At 33.3% G+C, this 21,298-nt stretch overlaps 1 protein-coding gene and 1 long non-coding RNA gene across 3 annotated transcripts; both read left to right on the top strand.

The window, feature by feature from the left end:
* The first annotated feature begins 3,313 nt into the window (after positions 1–3,313).
* LOC132757374 (fibrinogen C domain-containing protein 1-like) lies at positions 3,314–5,069 on the top strand. Its single transcript, XM_060748640.1, has one exon. The coding sequence runs from the start codon at positions 3,519–3,521 to the stop codon at positions 4,740–4,742; it is 1,224 nt and encodes a 407-aa protein (XP_060604623.1). The 5' UTR covers positions 3,314–3,518; the 3' UTR covers positions 4,743–5,069.
* Positions 5,070–7,907: 2,838 nt separating this feature from the next.
* Positions 7,908–21,028, top strand: LOC132757357 (uncharacterized). Of its 2 annotated transcripts, none has more exons than XR_009629439.1 (5): positions 7,908–8,243; positions 11,763–11,875; positions 12,394–12,523; positions 14,523–14,679; positions 16,927–21,028. It is a non-coding gene; the product is annotated as an uncharacterized LOC132757357 (long non-coding RNA). The 2 variants fall into 2 exon arrangements; XR_009629440.1 differs by lacking the exon at positions 7,908–8,243 and adding an exon at positions 10,871–10,889.
* The last annotated feature ends 270 nt before the right edge of the window (positions 21,029–21,298 follow it).

Raw genomic sequence — 21,298 nt, 5'->3', positions numbered from 1 at the left:
TAATAACTATAAAAAATCTTGATGACATATGGCGAGAATAAATTTAAAAGCTAAATCAAGCCGGACGTTGAATAAAGCACTACTAACGAAATAATTTTTGTTTACTACTAGTCCGATATATATGAGCCGCGTCACGACAAAACCAACATAATGGGTTTGCGACCAGCATGGATCCAGACCAGCCTGCGCATCCGCGCAGTCTGATCAGGATCCATGCTATTCGCTATCAGTTTCTCTACTTGTTATAGGGTATGTAAGCGAACAGCATGGATCCTGATCAGACTGTGCGGATGCGCAGGCTGGTCTGGATCCATGCTGGTCGCAAACCCATTATGTTGGTTTTGTCGTGACGCGCGGCTCCTATAATTTTTTTATAAAGTTCACTGTGTATGGTTGAAAAGTATTTCTTATGTGCATCTATAGCATTAATATATTTTTCAACTTAAGAAAATGTTACAAATGTAAAAAGTCTTACAAAGACATACAGCAGGTTTAAAATTGTATAAGAGATTTTGTTTAAACTTTGAATTGTTTAGAATAGAACCGAAACATTTTAAGCTTAAGTTTGGAAATACGATGTCCGTACCTGAGTCTACCACATGCATCATAAAAAGGCTTGAAGCTTTAAAAGTCAATTTGAGCCGCGTCATGACAAAACCAACATAATGGGTTTGCGACCAGCATGGATCCAGACCAGCCTGCGCATCCGCGCAGTCTGATCAGGATCCATGCTGTTCGCTTACCAACCCTATAACACATAGAGAAACTGATAGCGAACAGCAGGGGTCCTGATCAGACTGCGCGGATGCGCAGGCTGGTCTGGATCCATGCTGGTCGCAAACACATTATGTTGGTTTTGTCATGACGCGGCTCATTTCACAAATTCAAAAGGTGAAGGATTAGGCTTGCAAATATGTGCAGTCTTTCCAGTGTCAGCATTGTCGGCTTATCAAGTTTAGTCTATTTTTTTCTTTCACATACATACAAGTAGGAAAAGTCGTTTATACAAAGCCAGGTATGTGATTTAACGGAAAACTAAGTTACATTTAAAAATAAAAGTAATGACACATGAAGAAAATGGATGTTTCGGGAAAACCCGTATGAGAAAGACCAAGCATAAATGTGCAAACTGAGCCGAACTGTCCCACACAATTTCTAGCAAACGAAATAAAAGAAAATACTTAAAGACAAACCGCAATAAAATACAAACTCGGCTTATTCGTCTCACACAATTCAAAAAGACAAGGAAAACGTTACGCCGACATTTGAATATCTCTTCCATCAATCACGACGAATGCGTAGCGAAGATTCCTTGTATTATACTAAGAAAGAGAACGAAAAAACAAAAAGGGAAGTAACTTATATGCATTGTATAGTTTTTCTCCCTTTCCAGAAGATGGGGTTCAATAGATGAGGTTAAAGGCACATCACGACGATAACTACCATTATCCTGGAAAGAGAAAGAAAACAACAAACAGCAGCAAAATTATAATTTCAAATTAAGTATTCTCAGATAGAAGTCAATGAAACACGTTCTATTAAAAGAAATATCATTTTCGTTTAAAAACACGAAACCAAAAGTGTAGAGAATTTAAACGTTTTTCATCTGAGTATATTCTATATCTTAAATTAGACAGGAATTTTTCAATGACAGTCCTTTCGGAAACTTTCTTATTGTGATACGATTTAACCAAATTATATATCTAGAAATTGATGAAATGACTAAACATGTGTATAATATCGTTATTAAATTTAGGTAAATCAAAAAATCTAAAAACTTTTTCACTGAATTTGATTTTATTTTCTCTTAGTGTTTAGTAAATATATAGTTATAGTATTAAGGGGTTTAAAGAAGGATCATTCAATAAATAAGTGAAAATGTATCTTTTCAGTAAGAAGTAAAAGAGCTTTTAAACACATGTTATAAAGAGGAGGGCAAAATTCACTATGCGGAAAATAATTTTCATGTAAAGATTCGTTAAATTTTCTTAATTGTAACCAAATCCAGTATTTTACAAAATAAAACCAAGGAGAAGATCTACAATGAACTGTATCTTGTATATGTTTTAAAAGGAGTGAAAACCATTTTAATTTTATATTAGGCACATTTAAGCCGCCGTCTTCGAAAGGTAAATATAATGTTTTTTTCCAGAAAAAGGAAACAGGAATTCCAAATAAACTTAAAAGAGGCTCTTTGAAATGAAATTGAATAATGTAATCTTTGACCCTGATATATTTTAAAGAAATTCTTCAAAAATGACTGCCAAGATAGAGAGAAATAAAGAATCCCTAAAGCTTGAAAATATAAAATGTTTCTTTTTTTCCCAAATCAAAACCATGTTGTCATGCGACGTAATACAATTTTCTTGTTTTTTGCATTTGTTGTTTTATAAGTCAGTTTTGAAGGTTAGTTACGAAAGTAAGGTGTGTTTATTTAATGAATTTTAATTATTTTATTTACTATTTCTTTGAAGATAATATAAAAATAAATACATGTGCTCATGTAGTAAAAGGTTAAAGCACGCGACTTGTCTTACAGAGTGGTGTATTATGAGATTTTCTGGCACCGCTGTACACAATAAAATCTCCTGTCTGATATGCAAGAAAATGTGCAATCATATCCCGAGAGCAGATATTAAACAAATGCCAATTTGATGTTGTTGAAGATGGCAATAATTATTATTTAGCATAATATTGAATCAGTTTTTCCCTTTTTTAAAATATTGTTTTACGAGTCAGATATAACAGATATAATGACGCCTCATTTTGTTTCTTTTCCATTTTGTTTTCCTTTCCCCCTTTTGAAGACAATTCTGTAAATATTCTGCATTCATAATAAAAAAAAGTTCTATCAATGAGTATTTCCTATAACAAAAGCAGTGTCATTTTTTTGTCAAAGATATATGCATGTCATTTTCAATTTTGTTACATTTTTTGTATAAAAGGTATACAAAGGTATATCTATATTTTATGTTCAACATATTCACAAAAAGAATTACGCAATTATTATATCTCATTGTAAACAAAAGAGGTCATGTGATACACAAGTTATAGTTAAGCTTTACAAATGTCAATTAAAATTTTTATAATATCTAATTCTATGTACACATGGAATCATATAACAAGTCTAATATCATGATACATGTATAATAGTATAAACTACGCATATAAAGTACTTCTCCTTAAAACACTTGATGTAAGATACAAAAAATAGAATTGGCTCCTTCTCAAATTTGTAGTTTTATCTTTATATTCAAGTACTTTTGAATGAGAATATTCAGGTGTTGATTTGTTCTAAGAAAAATACATCAGCAATAGACATTCTTAAGAGAGAAAACTTAACGTCATGTTTTGATAGAATAGTGTACGAACGGGATAATTATTTGTTCTAAAATATTAAGGATTGGTGAATTTTATGTTGTTTTGAAATTGAATTGATGGAGGAAAATCGTTCATGCTAGCTTTAAGAACGTTTGATAACAAATAGGATAAACTTTACTTCATTTTCATAGTTACACATGAATATGCAGCTGTTTGGAATAGTAAAAGTTCTTCTTTTCATCGTACATGTAATTCATTTGACGAGTTCAACAAAGGAATTTGATCGTCTAAAGTCAATGGTCAAGCATTTAGAAAATAGACTTAATACCGAAGGTGAGTTTAGAGACGAAGATATTGCTGAAATAACAATTCGACTAGATGGCATCGATAAAGTGTTAAATGCGACAATCAGGAAAAAACAGCCCGTAACTTTAGCAACCACAAAAGCTAGTAAGATTGATTTTGAAACAGTGGATACATTGAAAGAGGATTTCACGAGACTCAGGACTGCTTTCACAGAGGAAAAGTCTGAGGCTGTAAGGTTCCGACGGGAAATTCCAAAGATTGAAAAGAATTTGATATCCCTTAACAAAGACGTTGAAAGTTATTGCAAAATCGCTGTCAATAATACTGATCAATTATTAACCAACTTTGAGACGGTCAAATATGTTTCTGAAGACAATTTAATAACGTCTGAAAATGACCGTAAAGTGTTACAAAGTATCGCTAAACAGGTTCAGCAGAACACGAAACAAATTGAAAACCTTGAAACTCTCATAACTAATTTATATTCGCATATGGAAGATTTATTATATCCTACCTCCTGTCGTTCGTTTGCAGCAGTCAATGGAGTAAACAAATTACGACAAGGTTTCGAAATTTACTGTGACCAAACAACAACTGGTGGTGGCTGGATAGTATTTCAAAGAAGACTGAATGGTAAAACAGATTTTTATCGTACCTGGGCTGAATATAAAAACGGCTTTGGTGATCTAAATGGTGAGTTCTGGCTCGGCAATGAATATTTGAGTCTACTGACATCAAATGGCGTACACGAACTTCGGATAGAGATTGAAGATTTTGAGGGAAACAGTGCATATGCTAAGTACAGTCAGTTTAAGATATATCCTGAAGAAAACAATTACAAACTGGAAGTGAGCGGATACAATGGAACTGCAGAAGATTCTCTTGACTATCATAATGGAATGATGTTCACAACGTATGACAGAGACCATGATAAATGGTCGTCAAATTGTGCGGAACGTTGGCATGGTGCGTGGTGGTATAATGGTTGCTTCCATGCCAATCTCAATGGACAGTATCATAACCAGCCTGGTAATTTAGACGGTACTTTAATTAATTGGTATCTTTGGAAGAAAAAATACTACAATTTGAAAAAAGTAGAAATGAAATTCCGTTGACTTGTTAAACTATGATTATTCATTGTCATCGTTATAAAACTGATGAAATAATAAGTGTAGTTTTGCGTTATAGATGTAAACGGTAAAGAAACTTGGACTACGATAGCTGATGAAGGAATATACACTGAACGATTCACTATCAGGCTGATTCGTTAATGCGAATGTTACCCGACATAACATAGTGCCCCAAAATGTTTTGTATTATAATTAATATTATACTTTTACGCTTATATAATATGTTATTTTTATTTTCATTCGGAATGATAATAAGAAAGACAAACTGTGACTTTAGCTGCAACATTTTCAATTTTGTTGTGTTGGACTTTCTTTAGGGATTCTATTATTCTCTATTTTAGAATAAATATCCTGATTAGATGTCTACAGTATTCGCTTTAAATACAATGTTCTGCACATATATCACTCGGTTAACATTGAACGTAATTATCTTAACAGTACATAGAATGGATCAAGCTTACAAAATTGTCCTAAACAGAATAAAATGAATACCGACAGGACAAATGTTTTGACGGCCATGCAGTACAATCAAAAGGATTGGTCATAACGTTTATTAAAAATTTAGGAAAAGAACTTCTATACACACAGATCAAATTGTCGCTATGTAAAATCAATGTTTACCGTTGATATAAATAATCAGATTCTAACTAGCATTTTACTATATTTACTGCATTATCAAATGCAAAATTTTATCATAGATTTCACTACAATGTAATGCACTCGAGGCAAACGTATTTTTTCAGAATAGCTATGTAAAAGTATATACTGAAAACATATACTGAAAACAACTGCAAGGAAGAAGAGCGTTAGAAGTCGTGTTCCATTCTAGTTATTATTTAATATGTGTATATGTACAATCTGATAATAACATATAATGATAACCACAAATGAAACCACCTCGCAATTAAGACCACTTTGGTGCAGTCCCGTTTGTGGTGTTAATAGAGAGGTTTTATTGTATACGATATTTCATAATATTGACTTATCAATACAAAGTTTATTTAAGGACTTAAAATAATGAAAACGCAAATTATTAAAAATTCTTTTTACATTGTTAAATCACGAAACTAATACTCTGAATACATTCTTACACTCGGTCGGCTTTGTTTTCTTGGTAAACGTATTATTGTTTTGCAAAAAATTGATTTATTCGAAATCAAAAACTGGATATTTTAAGATGTAGCTCTTTACAGGTTGTTTCCACGCGCCAGTAATTTTTCCTCGTTTTCGTAATTCTCAGGAGAATAAGAGATAAACATCTTAGCGCGCCAATTTATTTAAGACATTTTTCCAAAAGATAGTATCGTGGCTATTTTGCATAATATTGGTTAATTTATCTTACCCAGGGTCCAACAGCTAAAACAAAGGCAAAATGAAGTATAGTTGTAAGTAAATCCGCCCAATGTGTTAGTTTTTTAGCCATTTTAACTGCACTACTTTTATTGAAACGTAATGCTGACACAACCACCTTGTTAACACCGAAATATCTGCTACGCGAAACTGCTGTAAAATGTATACTCTATGCGACTTGAGTCTAAATATAAAGTATTTTCAGTAATTTTCGTTTATGACTGAGATTACATTATGCAATCAGCCTCTCTTTTTTCGGGGGAGGGTAAAGATTCACTTTTTATTGAAGGACTCGCTAACTGACTGTTGACTTATATGATGCGCAATCTAGTTTATATTACGTGCTCTATAAATGTTACATGCATGACATCATTCTGTTGTTTTTACTGTGTTCTTAGATTTCATTTATTTATCTTTTTATTTTATAATTGAGTTTCCTTTATTATTTTTCAAGACGTTGTACACGTTAGACGTTACATTCTTCATTGAACTTTCGCTTTATGAATAGCAGTTTATTTTAAATGACGGTATTTTCGAGGGATCTTCATTTTTTCTAAGACTTCAAGATTTTTAGCTCAATGCAGTCAAGCTTTTTTTAGTCGAAGAAAATACGCCATCTTCGATGTGTTAGTTTTATCCACCTGATCTTTTTGAATAAATATTTCCAAAGACATTTGATTTAAAGACGTAAACAGGTGCAAGGATTCATTTTAAATGTTGCACTTTGCATAAACAAGGTAAAAATGCATTATTTCATCAAGTTAAAGTCCTGTCAAATGTAAAAGAAGTTGAACAAAGAGGTCATTATAGAATGTTAAGAACAATACTGAAACTTTCGAAATCGTACACAGTTGCAATATAATATTAGATTGGGCTAGTGCCATGTCCATTTAGGTACACGGCCCTTAGTGAATAAAAACACTTGAATGTTATTATTTATTTTGCGAGCCGATCATCACATTCTGGCCCAACATTGCCGTGTATTAGCCTTTTCATATTGAACGACATAATGTGCATTAATCGTTACTATTATTTAACTTTTAAATATTAGGCACGTTCTCACTTCAAATGTAAGGCTTAAATGAAGTTCACCACGACATTATGAACATAAAACAATTGTGAAAAATGTACGGCCTTTATGAGAAAACTCGGAAATTTTGAGATTTGAGATTGAGAATTTTGATTGGCTCTCTCGCTGGGCCATTATAAATATGCCTTCCATCATTTCGGCTGCAGACCAATGTTTAAATCACCGTCACATCCAATCTTTAATTCACCGTCACATCCAATGTTTAAATCGTTGTAACAGCTCTTAGTGTCAGCAGAAGAATTTGTTTGTGTGTCCAAATGCTGCATTTTTAAGGTTCCGAGGCAAAGCACTGTCGGCGCTAAAGTCTGTACAGTCTTTCAAGTGCGAGCACTTTCGGGTGTACAAGTTTTTACAGTCCTTCCAGCGCAAGCACTGTCAGCTGCTCACGTTTGTACAGTCTTTCCAGTGCCCGCACTGTCGGCTGCTCAATGTTGTACATCTTTCAAGTGCAAGCACTGTCGGCTGCTCAACTATTTACAGTCTTTCTAGTGTCAGCACTGTCGTCTGCTTAAATTTGCACAGTCTTTCCAGTACCAACGCTGTCGGCTGCTCAAGTTTATACAGTCTTTCTAGTGCAAGCACTGTCGGCTGCTCAACTTTTCTGTACGAAATCTGCTGTGGTCATAGTATTATTTTTACAATAGTTTCGTCTTACAATTGGTCTGGGATTTATGTGTTGATCATGGTCATGTAAATACATCATTAAATAAAGAGAGAGACGCTTGTTTTTGGTTGAGTCCATTATGTTTTATTTAGGGGTGAAATGTAAAACCTTTATTTACAATTTATATAACATTTAATGTTTTCGGTAATTTTAAGATTTGTGTTAATTCTGGAATTGTTTCAACATATTTTTTCGGGGATTAAATTGTGATTAAAACAATTAAAGTCAGAACTGCAATGGAAATAACTTAGTCCACACCTATGTTGATTTGATCACGTGACAATGTAAGCCAATGAAAAAACATCAACAAACAGGCAGCCATTAAGGAAGAGAGAGGGTTTATTTCAGAGCGATAATTTAAATGTACTAGCAAGTTTAAACTGTAAGTATTGATTTTTTATGCTTTATTTATATTGTAGATTAGTGTTTATTTAATGATCTGCTTGATTTCCCATTGTCAGTTCGTGTTAGCTATGATTTAGAATGTCTAGGTGACCTAATTACAAGCTGGCTTGGAGAACAAATGACTTTTTGGCGGGAAGAAATGGTTGGTTTGTTATTGTTTGTATATATCTGTCTTTGTTCTATTTGCTTATGTTTTATATTGTTGTCTGCTGTGAAGGTTGTATATTTTTCATAAAGTGATTAAAAGTAGTAAATAGTTTGTGCATTTAGCCTACGTAGCGCCACGGGCAATAATTGCCAATATAAATCCGTGGTATCGCCTTCTATCGGTCATATGGTTGTTTGAACGTTGGTTTTTAGTCGATTTTGTAATTTTTTCTTTTCTTCTGGAATGTTTGACGGTCATGTGGCTGGTGAAAATGCCTATCAGGCTTATGGCATAGGAAATCACAATACCAGGGAAAATATAAAGATATTTCTTTTGAACTTGGACTCTTTGTTATATGACATAAACAGAAAGGAAAATAATTGGTTACTGTCACTTGATAAAAAGATTGTTGTTGTTTATTATGTAAAAAAAACCATAGTAGATTCTCTTTCATACTATGCCTGTATCAATTGTTTATATAGAGTGTAAAAAAAAACATAGTAGATTCTCTTTAATACTATGCCTGTATTAGTTCTGGCTTCCAAAACTTTATAAGCAGCTCTTTAACATTTTTGTTTTTTCATCTGATGCGGCATGTCATAGTATATAAACTGGTACGCTGAAGACCTTAAGCTATGCCTGTATCAATTGTTTATATAGAGTCTATATAAACAATTGATACAGGCATAAACAACAACAATCTTCTTTCATTCTTTATTCATCACTCAATATAAAACCTAAAAACTGTCCTCATAAATCCTGTCGTTGAAGTTATTGGATTGTGGGTGCATAATCTCAGTAGTTGGGAAGTAGTCATTACATCAACCAGGCGTCAAATGAAGCTTTAATGTTGTTTTTTTTTAAATATTTTTTTTCTCAAAACTTACTGAATTAATCCAATAACGAACAAATCATTATCAAAATAGGTATAATAAATAGACATACTTCTTCAATGTATTCTATTCATTAATGAAATTTTGTGTCATAATTTGATTACAACAAACATATTGATGATAAAACCACTTTATATACATGAACCATGCCTACTATGCCTTTAATTATAAAATAAGATTGACGAAACCTCTTTCGCACCTTTTCATAATGTTAGTCCGCCGAAACAGTAGTTTGACGAAACCACCAAAATTCATATAAATCCATGGTAGCACTTTCTCTCAGGCCTAATTTTTGTTGGAACGGTGGTTTTTTGTCGATTTAGTAATTTTCTCTACTCTAAGTACTGGCATGTGTGGCGGACATGGTAAGGTGCCTAAATGTTGACATGGTCATTATAAATATTCAAGGTTTATTCGCCTGTGATTTTCATGGCCTTTGTGGTTTTTTTTTTGCCGCAAAGGATCAACTTGGACTTATACTGACTCGGACCAGTCAACTCGGCCTTCTATTAGAAACCTATTTCGGTATGGATTGTTAACATTGTTATGAAAAAAATTTAGGAGTGTATTACTATAGAAGTATTCAAAGGTATAATCGCATGGCCAACAGAAATTGAAAAAGTTGGCAGTGAACACGTACGTGTTGTTTGAAATAATCTTTGTTAGGAAGAGATGTTGCGACAATAAATGTTGAATATTGGTCTAGAATTTTTATGACAATAATGGTACTTGTTTTTTGCACTGTTCCTTGAAATTATCTTTGTTAAGAAGAGATGTTCAAGTTGAGACAATAGATGTTGAATAGTTATCTTTAAATTGAATCTTTATGGAAATAAATGTAATTGTTGTTTACACTGTTTGTTCCTTGGCGGCCAATGCAGTTTGAACAGTACGTTCTGCAAAGAGCAGATGAAGTGGGCTAAGGAAATTGGCATTCTATAAGGAAATAATTCTGAATTTACGACAAATGTAACCCTGTTTGCTATAAATATATGCAAGGAATGCATTGCTTTCTTCACAGTTAATACACATTTGATCTAATTATGCACATGGGAAATCAATGTCAACAAACTTGTTTTGATGCACAGTACAAATTTATTTCTTTTACAATTCAGGGGTTTTTTTTACGGAAAGGGGAAGATGCTGGGTGCTGGTAGGGAGGGGAAAGATATGTGAAAAATGTCGATTTGGGGAAAATTATGAGGTTAATAATTCTATAATATATCTTTTTTCCCCTGAAAAACTTTATCATCATGCAAAAAAAACTTTGTGGTGTAACATCTTATTATGTATGGTGGTGAATGGTTTTTATACTTCCATTATTGTATGAAATTTAATGCGGCATACTATAGGTGTAATAGTGTATCTGTGACACACTTCAACTCCATACAAGTCATTTTCAATGCAAAATATATTACTTTCATAAAAATAACCAAGAAAATGGCAATATTTTGTTAGCAACTGATTTGCAGAAATAGTACCGTTCAGTACAGGATATAGCTAAGAAAAAAATGGCAACCTCATTGTTGAGATTTTGCTTGCAGTTTCCGGCATTTTTTTTGGTTATTTTTGGCTGCAATTGGTGGGTTATCCTTGATAAAACTCAGAAAGTTAATATTTTAAACCATAATAATATTTTATTTGATTTAGTTCAATAGGAAAAATTAATGTTTCAGGAAATATCACTCATGTGGTTATATATACTTGGTTTTTATTGCATACAGTATCGCTTAACAATGGTATTTCTGTTTATGTCCACCTTCAAATTTGATGATTCTTTTGAGGGAATCTTTCAGTGTTGTACTGGGGATTTATCTGTCATGGATTGGGAATTACTTGTCTATTTTCTATTGGGAGCGTTGCCTTTTTACCAGTATCAGTTGTATAGGGGAAAACCATTGCAACAGAATTGTGCACACTATGAACTGTCATGACAAATTCCTAATGAGAAGCCCAAATTACTTCCCTTTTATGCTAGAGTTGCATGTCCTTATTAGTTTTTGGGTATATTTTTTTGTTCCTATTTAATGAAAAGAACAAAACTATTTGTTAAACATTTGACATTTTGGTTAAGAATTTATTTAAGAACTAATGCTAGAGGGAGCAGATTTTTTTTGGAAAAATAAACAATTATCTTCAGTCGGTAGCAGTATAGTCAGTGACATCGGCGCATGGAGTGCCTGTGACTTTTTGTAGGGGAAAAGATAGGGCAATAGATTAGAAAAGGGGGGAACCTGAAATCAGATTTAAACATGTGAAAATGGTATTTACCTTCATATTTGTGGAAGAAGAAATTATTTCAATTTGATTTGCCATGCATACTATTGTGGGGAAATGCTTTTTCCTTGATTAAAGGAAAATGTTACAAAAGTTGGGTTGAAAATAGACACATGTTATTTTATATAAAGGACGTTTGAGTGATTAAGATTTAATAGATTGTTTTATCCTTTTTTAGGCATTATGTGCTTGTGAAGTTTAAAAGTTAAGTGTAGATGTGTTTATGGAGTTCAAGTATTGGTATTGGCACAACTAAGGCGTTGGGAGGCACAGATATAGCGAAGTGTTCATGTAAGTTATTTGTTTTCTTTGTGGAAATCATGGGTTTGGTTGGAGCTGCTATCAACATTTGTAGTGCTTGTGCAAGTGTGTGCTTTTGTTGTTGATGAATACTTTTTCTTATTAAAAAAAAAAGAAATTATGCATTTGCCTTAATATTTGGCAAGAAATTGTTACTGAATTTTTTATGTGCATTTGTTTTTCTAAAAAAATTTAAAGTTGAAGAAAGAAAATTTGGTGTGCATAAAAAACATCCAACGGTCTGTTAAAGATATAGTTGATGGTTGCTCGAAACAATAAATGTAAAATCTTAAGTTTCTATTTTTTACAAATTTTGGGCAGCAAAGTTTATTGTAAATAAGCATGTCTGGAAACACAAAAGCCTTAAAGCAAGGTATATGCTTATCTTTTTAGGTTGAAAAGTAATTGCATCAAAAACTGGTAGTAGGCATGTGTAGTGTTGTGTTCCTGTGACAGTCCCTTTATTTATCATTGTTTGCCTTCATTATTGTTCTTTTCCCCCTTTTTAGGTTTGGCTTTGTGGAGTTGAAGAGTCGATATTGGCAAATTTGGAACATTGGTAGATTGGGATATAGAAAAGTGTGCGTGTTATTGGCAAATGTAGAACATAGGAAGATAAGGTTATAGTGCATTGTGCAGGTATGTTGATTCCCCCCTTTCTAGCCCTTGACTAACATAATTGGTAGGTTTTTATTATAGAAACTTGCCATAAATGGGTACATGGAAGTGTTCAATTATGGAAAACTGAAAAATAATGAAGACTTTGTGATAAATAGTTTTCAAGATAATGAGATATTAGAGAACTAACTAGTGACCCAAAATCAGTAGGGGTTCTCTTATAGGTATCACCAATCAGTATTTGAAATATGAAGACTTTGTGATAAATAGTTTTCGAAATTAATAATAGGGGTCATCTACTGCTTATGAACATTCATTAATAAATAAATAAACATGGAATTTCAAAATGCTGGACAATATATGGTTTGATAATCTGGTAACAATTAATTAATTGATAACTGAATTCTAATTTAATAAGACCTACATTTTGTATCTTCTATTAACCTTTAAAAGAACGAAAACAAAGCGCAAGGCATAATTTTCTGATTCAAAAACCAGACCATGAAAGAATTTTTTGAGTAGGGGTAAATTTTGTGAGTCGGTCGCGTTACTGCAAACAAACATTTTTTTAAAGGATGTCCTAACTATGTAAATTTGAAGCATTTTTCATAGACACAGCAGTTTGAACTTGTTACAGGGACTTTTCAATGAAAACGGCAAATTTTTGCAATATGCTAATGGGGTAAAAGGTTATGATAACCTACACTAACATAATATTCTATAAATCACATATCCTGCATTCAGACTGTTCAAGCAGAAAAGAATAATTTTTCATTGACACATCTATAGTGTTACACTGTGTATTTGCACTATGTTTGTATAAACATATAATGCCACGTCAAAATATCAAAATGTTTGTTGACACTTAGAACCACATTCATGAATTTTATAAGCCTGAATTTTAGCTAATATTTTAATAAAAAAAGTCATAGACCTATGACAAGCTTTCTAGAAAGGACATACAGTTCAACTTCGTTCGCTCGAGCTTGGATGGCTCGAATACCTCCCTCCGCTCGAACTCATCGCCAAGTCCCGGCAAATTCCTATATAATATATATTGTTCTACCTCGGATCGCTCGAACACCCATGGCTCGAACCTGATCTCCGGTCCCTTCAGAAGAAATATAGTGTAAGTCACACCTTTTTGGTCGAACACAAACAGGCAACAAAAGTTGCATGTCGACAGGTTCTAAATAATTGACAGGCGCGACACATGTTTTTAACACCATGTGATGGTGACAAGGGCAATTAAGGTTAACTGATACAAATTAAAAGGTGTTGATACCGATTTGTTTGTTATGATAAAATTGTATATTTGCCGTCTTTAGTAATAATAAAAAGAAAATAACCCCTGAAATGCCAAAAGTCAATAAATGAATGACGATTACCTGGATGGCTTTAATTACAACCGTGCTTCATGCAATGTGAATTGTAACAGTGTAATCTATTTATATATGGTACTTGTACGTGTGTTTATTTTAGTAAATGACTACAAATAGATGCTGCTGTAAGATGTTCTTTTGTTGATATTTAATTAATGCATTGTTTAAAATAAAATTCATCCCATAATAAACATATAAATATATTTTGAACATTGTTCACAGTTTGGATAATGATTGCCCCATCGAACCCAACCAATTACAATATGCATGAATATAGATTAACACAGTGACCGTTAAATATGTTTTCAATAGGATAATAATTCTAACTAGGAAAATTCAACAAATGAATGTACTGTAAACAATTTTATTGACGTATTTATCATTTGACCGATGTAGGTTTGAAAACCTAGAGGCCTTTGTTCTATGTAATAATAGTTCGACCTCGGTTGGCTCGAACTACCGATCTCTTGAACAAATTTGCACATGCCCTCGGACTTTGAGCGAACGAAGTTCGACTGTATATTAAAGGAATTACATTGGCAGCAAAACTTTGGGACTTTAGCAAAATCTGTTATATAAATTGTAAAAGCTGTATATCAGTAATACATAATTTATAAATTTACTACTGTACATTTCAGGCACTCCACCATGCACTCTTGATGTAGAGTACTCCTACCCTTTGGATTATGCCCAGCAAGTGCACTATCCCAATTCCCTATTCTCAATATGTTGGTTCAATATGTATTAGGACACCAAGAAAGTTCCATGAGATTTGTGTTTGTGCAGAGGGATCAGGTTAGTTTGCCATAATATTTTTTGACATATTTTATCATGAGCATGTTGTAAAAAATATTTAAGAATATTATAAATATAAAGGTATTTTTTTGTAATTTTCTGATATAAAATGTGTTCCTTTGCCATACATTTTTAGCTCACCTGTCACAAAATGACAGGTTGAGCTTTTGTGATCGCTTTTCGTCCAGCGTCCGGCCGTCCGTCTGTGAACTTTTACTTTAAATGACATCTCCTCATAAACCATTAAGCCAATTTCATCCAAACTTCTCAGGAATGTTCCTTTGGTGGTCACCTTTAAAAATTGTTCAAAGAATTTAATTCCATGCAGAACTCTGGTTGCCATGGCAACCGAAAGAAGAAACTTTAATTATCTTCTTTTACAAAAACCCAAAGAGCTAGAGCTTAGATATTTGGCATGAAACATCTTCTAGTGAGTGTCTACCAAGTTTGTTCAAAAACAAATGCCCTGGAGTCAAAATTGGCCCTGCCCCAGGGGGTCATTGATTTTCCAAATATGCATATAGTAAAAACTTAAAAAAATCTTCTTTTAAAGAACCAAAAGAGCTAGAGCTAAGATATGTAGCATGAAACATCTAAAGAGTGTCTACCAAGTTTGTTCAAATAAAAGCCCTGGGGGTCAAAATTGGTCCTGTCCCAGGGGTCATTGATTTTCCCTATATGTATATAGTAAAAACTTAAAAAATCTTCTTTTAAATAACTCAAAGAGCTAGAGCTGAGATATTTAGCATGAAACATGTTCCAATGGGTGTCTACCAAGTTTGTTAAAATAAAAGCCCTGGATTCAAAATTGGCCCCGCCCCAGGGGGTCATTTATTTTCCCCATATGTATATAGTAAAAACTAAAAAAATCTTCTTTTAAAGAACTCAAAGACCTAGAGCTAATAATATTTAGCACGAAACATCTTCTAGTGAGTGTCTACAAAGTTTGTTCGAATAAAAGCCCTTTGTTAAAATTGGCCCTGCCGGGGGTAGGGGACGGCAGATCATTGTTTTTCATTATAAGTGTGTATATCATGAATCATCTTCTTATAGGTGTCTTCCAAGTTTGTTCAAATAAAAGCCCTGGGGTTCAAACTGGCCCAGCTCCGAGGGCCTACATACAGGTGAGCGACCTTAGGGCCATCATGGCCCTCTTGTATAAATATTCTTTTATGCCATGGTATTTTTCAGTTGTGAAAAGAATATTCAGTTAAAAATAATCTTAATTATGCCCCCTACGAAGAAAAGGGGGTATATTGTTTTGCAAATGTTGATCTGTCCGTCAGTAGACCACATGGTTTCCGCTGATTATCTTGAAAACTATTTATCACAAACTCTTTAATTTTTCACATAGTGATTGGCCATAACTAGTAGATGGTTGGCCATAACTAGTAGATGGTCCCTATTGATTTTTGGGTCACTATGTTAAAGGTCAGGGTCACAGAGGCTTCAAATGTCAAGATGGTTTCCGCTGATTATCTTGAAAAGTATTAAGCACAAAGAAGTCATATTTCACATATTGATTGGTCATAGCTAGTAGATGGCTCCTATTGATTTTTGGGTCACTATGTTAAAGGTCAAGCTCACAGGGGTCTTAAATGTCAGAACGGTTTTAGCTGATTATCTTGAAAAGTATTCAACACAAAGTTGTCATATTTCACATATTGATTAATCATAATTAGTGGATGAACCAAAGTAATTTTTGGGTCAAAGGTCAAGGTCACAGGGTCATCATATTTCTGATTTTGATTGGTGGCCTCTATTGATTTTTGGTCTGTAGTTTTCTAATATCTGATTATCATTTGAAAACTATTTATCACAAAGTCTCCATTATTTTTCTTTTTTCCATAATTGAACACTTCCATGTACCCATTTATGGCAAGTTTCTGTAACAAAACTACCAATTACCGCCTCCGTGGTCGAGGGGTTAGAGTCGATGACTTCTAATCCAGGTACCTCTCTGGCGTGGGTTCGATCCCCGGGAGATGCTTTGGTAGTTTAGCGCGGAGGAAGGTTGTCTAGTACTGGTGTAACTCTCCAGGAATGATGGTTAGGGAACTACCCGCCTATATGACTGAAATACTGTTGAAAAAGGCGTAAAATGAGACAAACAAACAAACAAAATGTGTGTCAAGGGCTAGAAAAGGGGGCATATGTGTCGTTCGACATTTTTGTTTTAAGTTTCATTTTAAGTGCTATTTATATCCTATACAATTTTTTTAAACTTCTAATTTATATGTATTTTAGGACTTAATGGAAGTGTCAGTCTCAACATGCTCTGGAAAGGGGAGAAACAATGCAACAGGTTGCCAGTATTGTCCTGCAGACATCAAGACATGGTCACAATATCCCACTGCTTATAGATGATCTAAAAAGCCATTGAAAGTCATTTTAATAGTAAAACCCCTGAGGCCTGCTGCTATAAGGACTAATGCTATATTGACTAGTGTGTGGATCATATTAATTAATGGTTGCCTATGTCAGCTTACCAGTAACTTACTTCCATAATGTTAAAACTTTTCATGTGATTGTGTTTTGTGTAATACAACATTTGTCATGTCACTTTAAGTATAGAATTGCATTGAACATATGCATTTCATGAATTGATCAACTGTAATCCTGTCTTTATAAGTTTTTAAAGTCTTGATTTCAAGATAAATAAACAGTTTTAGTTGTTTGTGTGACTATATCTCATTGAAAATGACTGCATTAAATGTGAAGTGATAAGCTTCAGTACTTGCTGTCAAGTTTTAAATATTTTATACTTTTAGGATATGAAAACTATTTTATCTATGACAATGATAGATGAGTGAATTTTTTATGTTGATATTAGTGTAGAATGACTTGGTAAAATTTGCATTAATCCTGAACAGAAGCATCAAAATCAAAGAAATTTGCATGGTAGCTAGGCAACTAAAATTTCCTTCAGTTAAAAAGGATTTTTAACAGGAAGAACATATTAATATTAAAAAGACTCTGTATGTTTGATATCATTGTAACTCTTTCAGAACTTAATCTCCTGCATGCCTGAAAATTTGGAAATTTAGAAATTTATAACAAAATAATATATGATAACTCGAAGTGCAGTGCAGTGCAAAAGAATTGGTACTGTGAACTTCTTATTTTTTGAGTAATTGCCGTTTGTTAATTTTCATACTTCAAATTTTGTCTGGGCCATTTCTCTTCAACTATAAAACCTATGGACTTAAACTTCATAGAATGATAGATCTCATTTAGAAAAAGTGCATTGCACAAGGACTGGTACTTTGAACTTCATAATTTTTGAGTTATGGTCCTTTGTTAATTTTCATATTTTACTTTTGTCCAGGTCATTATACCCCCACCACAAAATGTGGGGGGGGGCTATAATGGATTCGCTTTGTCGCGTCGGTCGGTCGGTCCGTCCGTCTCCATTTTCGTGTCCGCTCTATAACTCCTATACCACTTGAAGGATTTTCTTCAAACTTGGCTCAAATGTTCACCTCAGCAAGGGGATGTGCAGAACCCATGTTGCCCATGTGTCAGCTCAAGGTCAAGGTCACAATTGAAGGTCAAATATCAAACACAATCATATATTAGACAGTATGTCGTGTCCGCTCTGTAGATCCTACAATAATTGAAAGATTTTCTTCAAACTTGGCTAAAATGTTCACCTCAACAAGGGAATGTGCAGAACTCATGTTGCCCATGTGTCATTTTAAGGTCAAGGTCACAATTGAAGGTCAAATATCAAACAATCAAATATTACACAATATGTCGTGTCCGCTCTGTAAGTCCTACACTAATTGAAAGATTTTCTTCAAACTTGGCTCAAATGTTCATTTCAACAATGGGATGTGCAGAACCCATGTTGCCCATGTGTCAGCTCAAGGTCAAGGTCACAATTGAAGGTCAAATATCAAACAATCAAATATTACACAGTATGTCGTGTCCGCTCTGTAAGTCCTACACTTATTGAAAGATTTTCTTCAAACTTGGCTCAAATGTTCACCTCAACAAGGTTATGTGCAGAACCTATGTCACTCTTTTGCCGGCTTAAGGTCAAGGTCACACTTGAAGGTCAAAAATTAACTTAGAAAATGTTCTTTAATTTTAACATATATCTGAATATTTCTGAATCTAGAAAAGGTATTTGCTTGAAACTTAAAATATAAATGAAGTGTCACAATTAAGATATGCTGGTCAAGTTTCATAACTCTGTATTGCATTTTAACAAAGTTGTGCCCCTTTTTAATCTTCAAATTTACATACAATCATATTAGACAATATGTTGTGTCCGCTCTATAAATCCTTTACTAATGGAAGAATTTTCTTCAAACTTTTCTCAAATGTTCACCTAAACAAGGTTATGTGCAGAATCCATGTCACCTTTGTGCAGGCTAAAGGTCAAGGTCAGACTTGAAGGTCAAAAATTGACTTAGAAAATGTTCTTAGATTAAAACATGTTCTTGAAATTATTTCGGAAACTAGCATAGGTATTTGCTTGAAACTTAAAAGATATATGAGGTGTCACAATTACGATATGCAGGTCAAGTTTCATAACTCTGTATTGCATTTTGACAAAGTTATCCCCCTTTTTAAGTCTTTAAATTTACATACAATCAATACTAGACAATATGTTGTGTCCGCTCTATAAATTCTATACTAATGGAAGGATTTTCTTCAAACTTTACTCAAATGTTCTCTCCAATTGGGCGATGTGCAGAACCCATCATACCCTTGTGCCAGCTGAAGGTCAAGGCCACACTTGAAGGTCAAAAATTGACTTATAAAAGTTTAGTATATTGGGAAAATGAAAGGTTATTTGTAACTGTTTCGAACATGATTTGATAATAGATATTTTTACTATTACCTGTACAATTAGTCTTTTTTTCACCAGAGATAATTTCTTTTTATGTATTTGTGCCACTTAAGTTATTCCCTTAACCACCTTTCCAAGTTGTCTTCTGTCAAGGACATTGGTGGGGGTATGAATCGCATTCAGCGATAGTTCTAGTTACTCCTAAAGTACAAAAGCTATGGACATGAAACTTCATAGGATGATAGATCTCAATAAAAAATGTGCATTGTACAAGAACCAATAATCTGCATTTCTTATTTTTGAGTTATTGCCCTTTATTAATTTTTCATAAATTATAAGAGCTATGGACTTGAAACTTCATAGGATGATATATCTTATTGATAAGAAGTATAGTGCAAAGAAAATGCTGCTCTGCACTTCTTATTTTTTGAGTTATTGCCCTTTGTTATTTTTCTTGTTCTGGCCATTTCTCCTTAACTACATTGTTCACAAGGCGACATATCCGACTCGTGAAGTTCTGGTTCATTCAAATAGCCAGTTGTGCACTTAAAATTTGTTAAATTTAAAACAAAATTATGGAATATATTGTGGCTGCTTGGCAACACTGATTGATTTTAGCTTGACTGTTCGATTAAAATAAGTAGAGCTTTTGTAGTCACCCAAACGTCGGTGTATACGTAACAACTTATGTCGAAGTTTTTACGATATACCTCAAATATTTTCAAAGTCCATTGCCATATGGCTTTGAAAATTTCCACAATTGTTCGCCATCATGATTCCAACCTGTAGACAGGAGGAGGTGACTGTATCAAGCATTTTAGAATAATTTTTTTACTTAGTATTTACGTTATAAAGTTTTTGTAATACCTCAAATATTTTCAAAGTCCATTCACATATGGCTTTGAAACTTTGTGCACTTATTCACCAGCATGACCCTTACCTGTAGACAGGAGCAGGTAACTGTACTAAGCATTTTGACAGAATTATGCCCCTTTTTTCGACTTAGAATTTACATTTAACTTTGCATATTACCTCAGATATTTTCAAATTCTATTGACATTTAGCTTTGAAACAAGTTGAAATTTTATACTCTTCTTTGAGAGCATAATAGGACTCTCTTCAAGGCGTACTGTAACATGGTTTTAAAGGAAAATTATTCCCTTGTTAACTAAGAAAATTTTACATTATCGAGGCCTTTTTACTGTCAAGCACTAATAATAGTCCAGCATTGCTTCCCTACCTACAGTTCTTGTTTCTAATTGTTTAGGTATTAAGTAAACCAGTTATACAGCAGATAGATAGATATATATTATATTATATGGAAATTAACACTTGATCAAACAATAACATGCAGGCAAAAATACTGAGTTTCTGCTAAAATTAACATGGTTTTCTATCACTAGTCAAGTGTACAGAACCTGTATGTAATATCTTAAATGAAAGATTTTTTAAAAGTAAATAATAGACATTGTAATTTTATTGAAAATTAATTTATCTCTGCTGCTTTGTTAGCTGTAATTTGCAAAGTAATATGTGAAAACTTTAAAATAAATTTTTAAAAAATATTCAACGGTTGCTAGCTGCCTTTATGTTGTATTTGTGTAATGATATCCTTTATTTGGTACAACTACCTTTTATGTTGTTACACTTTAGTCATATTTAATTTACTGTTGTATTAAACTGTTATCTGTTGTCACAGTAAGTGTTTGTCAGAATAAGATTAAATAATAAATGGACACTGTGTTTAGTTCTTCTATGTGTTTGGACTTTACATCTCCTGGATGTTTCACCCCTGTACGTTTCACCCTCAAAACCCTG

The sequence above is a fragment of the Ruditapes philippinarum genome, unplaced genomic scaffold (genome assembly GCF_026571515.1).
Source record: "Ruditapes philippinarum isolate M1 unplaced genomic scaffold, ASM2657151v2 ctg617_1_1_1_1, whole genome shotgun sequence".
NCBI classification, from domain to species: domain Eukaryota; kingdom Metazoa; phylum Mollusca; class Bivalvia; order Venerida; family Veneridae; genus Ruditapes; species Ruditapes philippinarum.
Note: the sequence above shows the minus strand (reverse complement) of the source record. Positions and strands in the feature narration are given on the sequence as shown.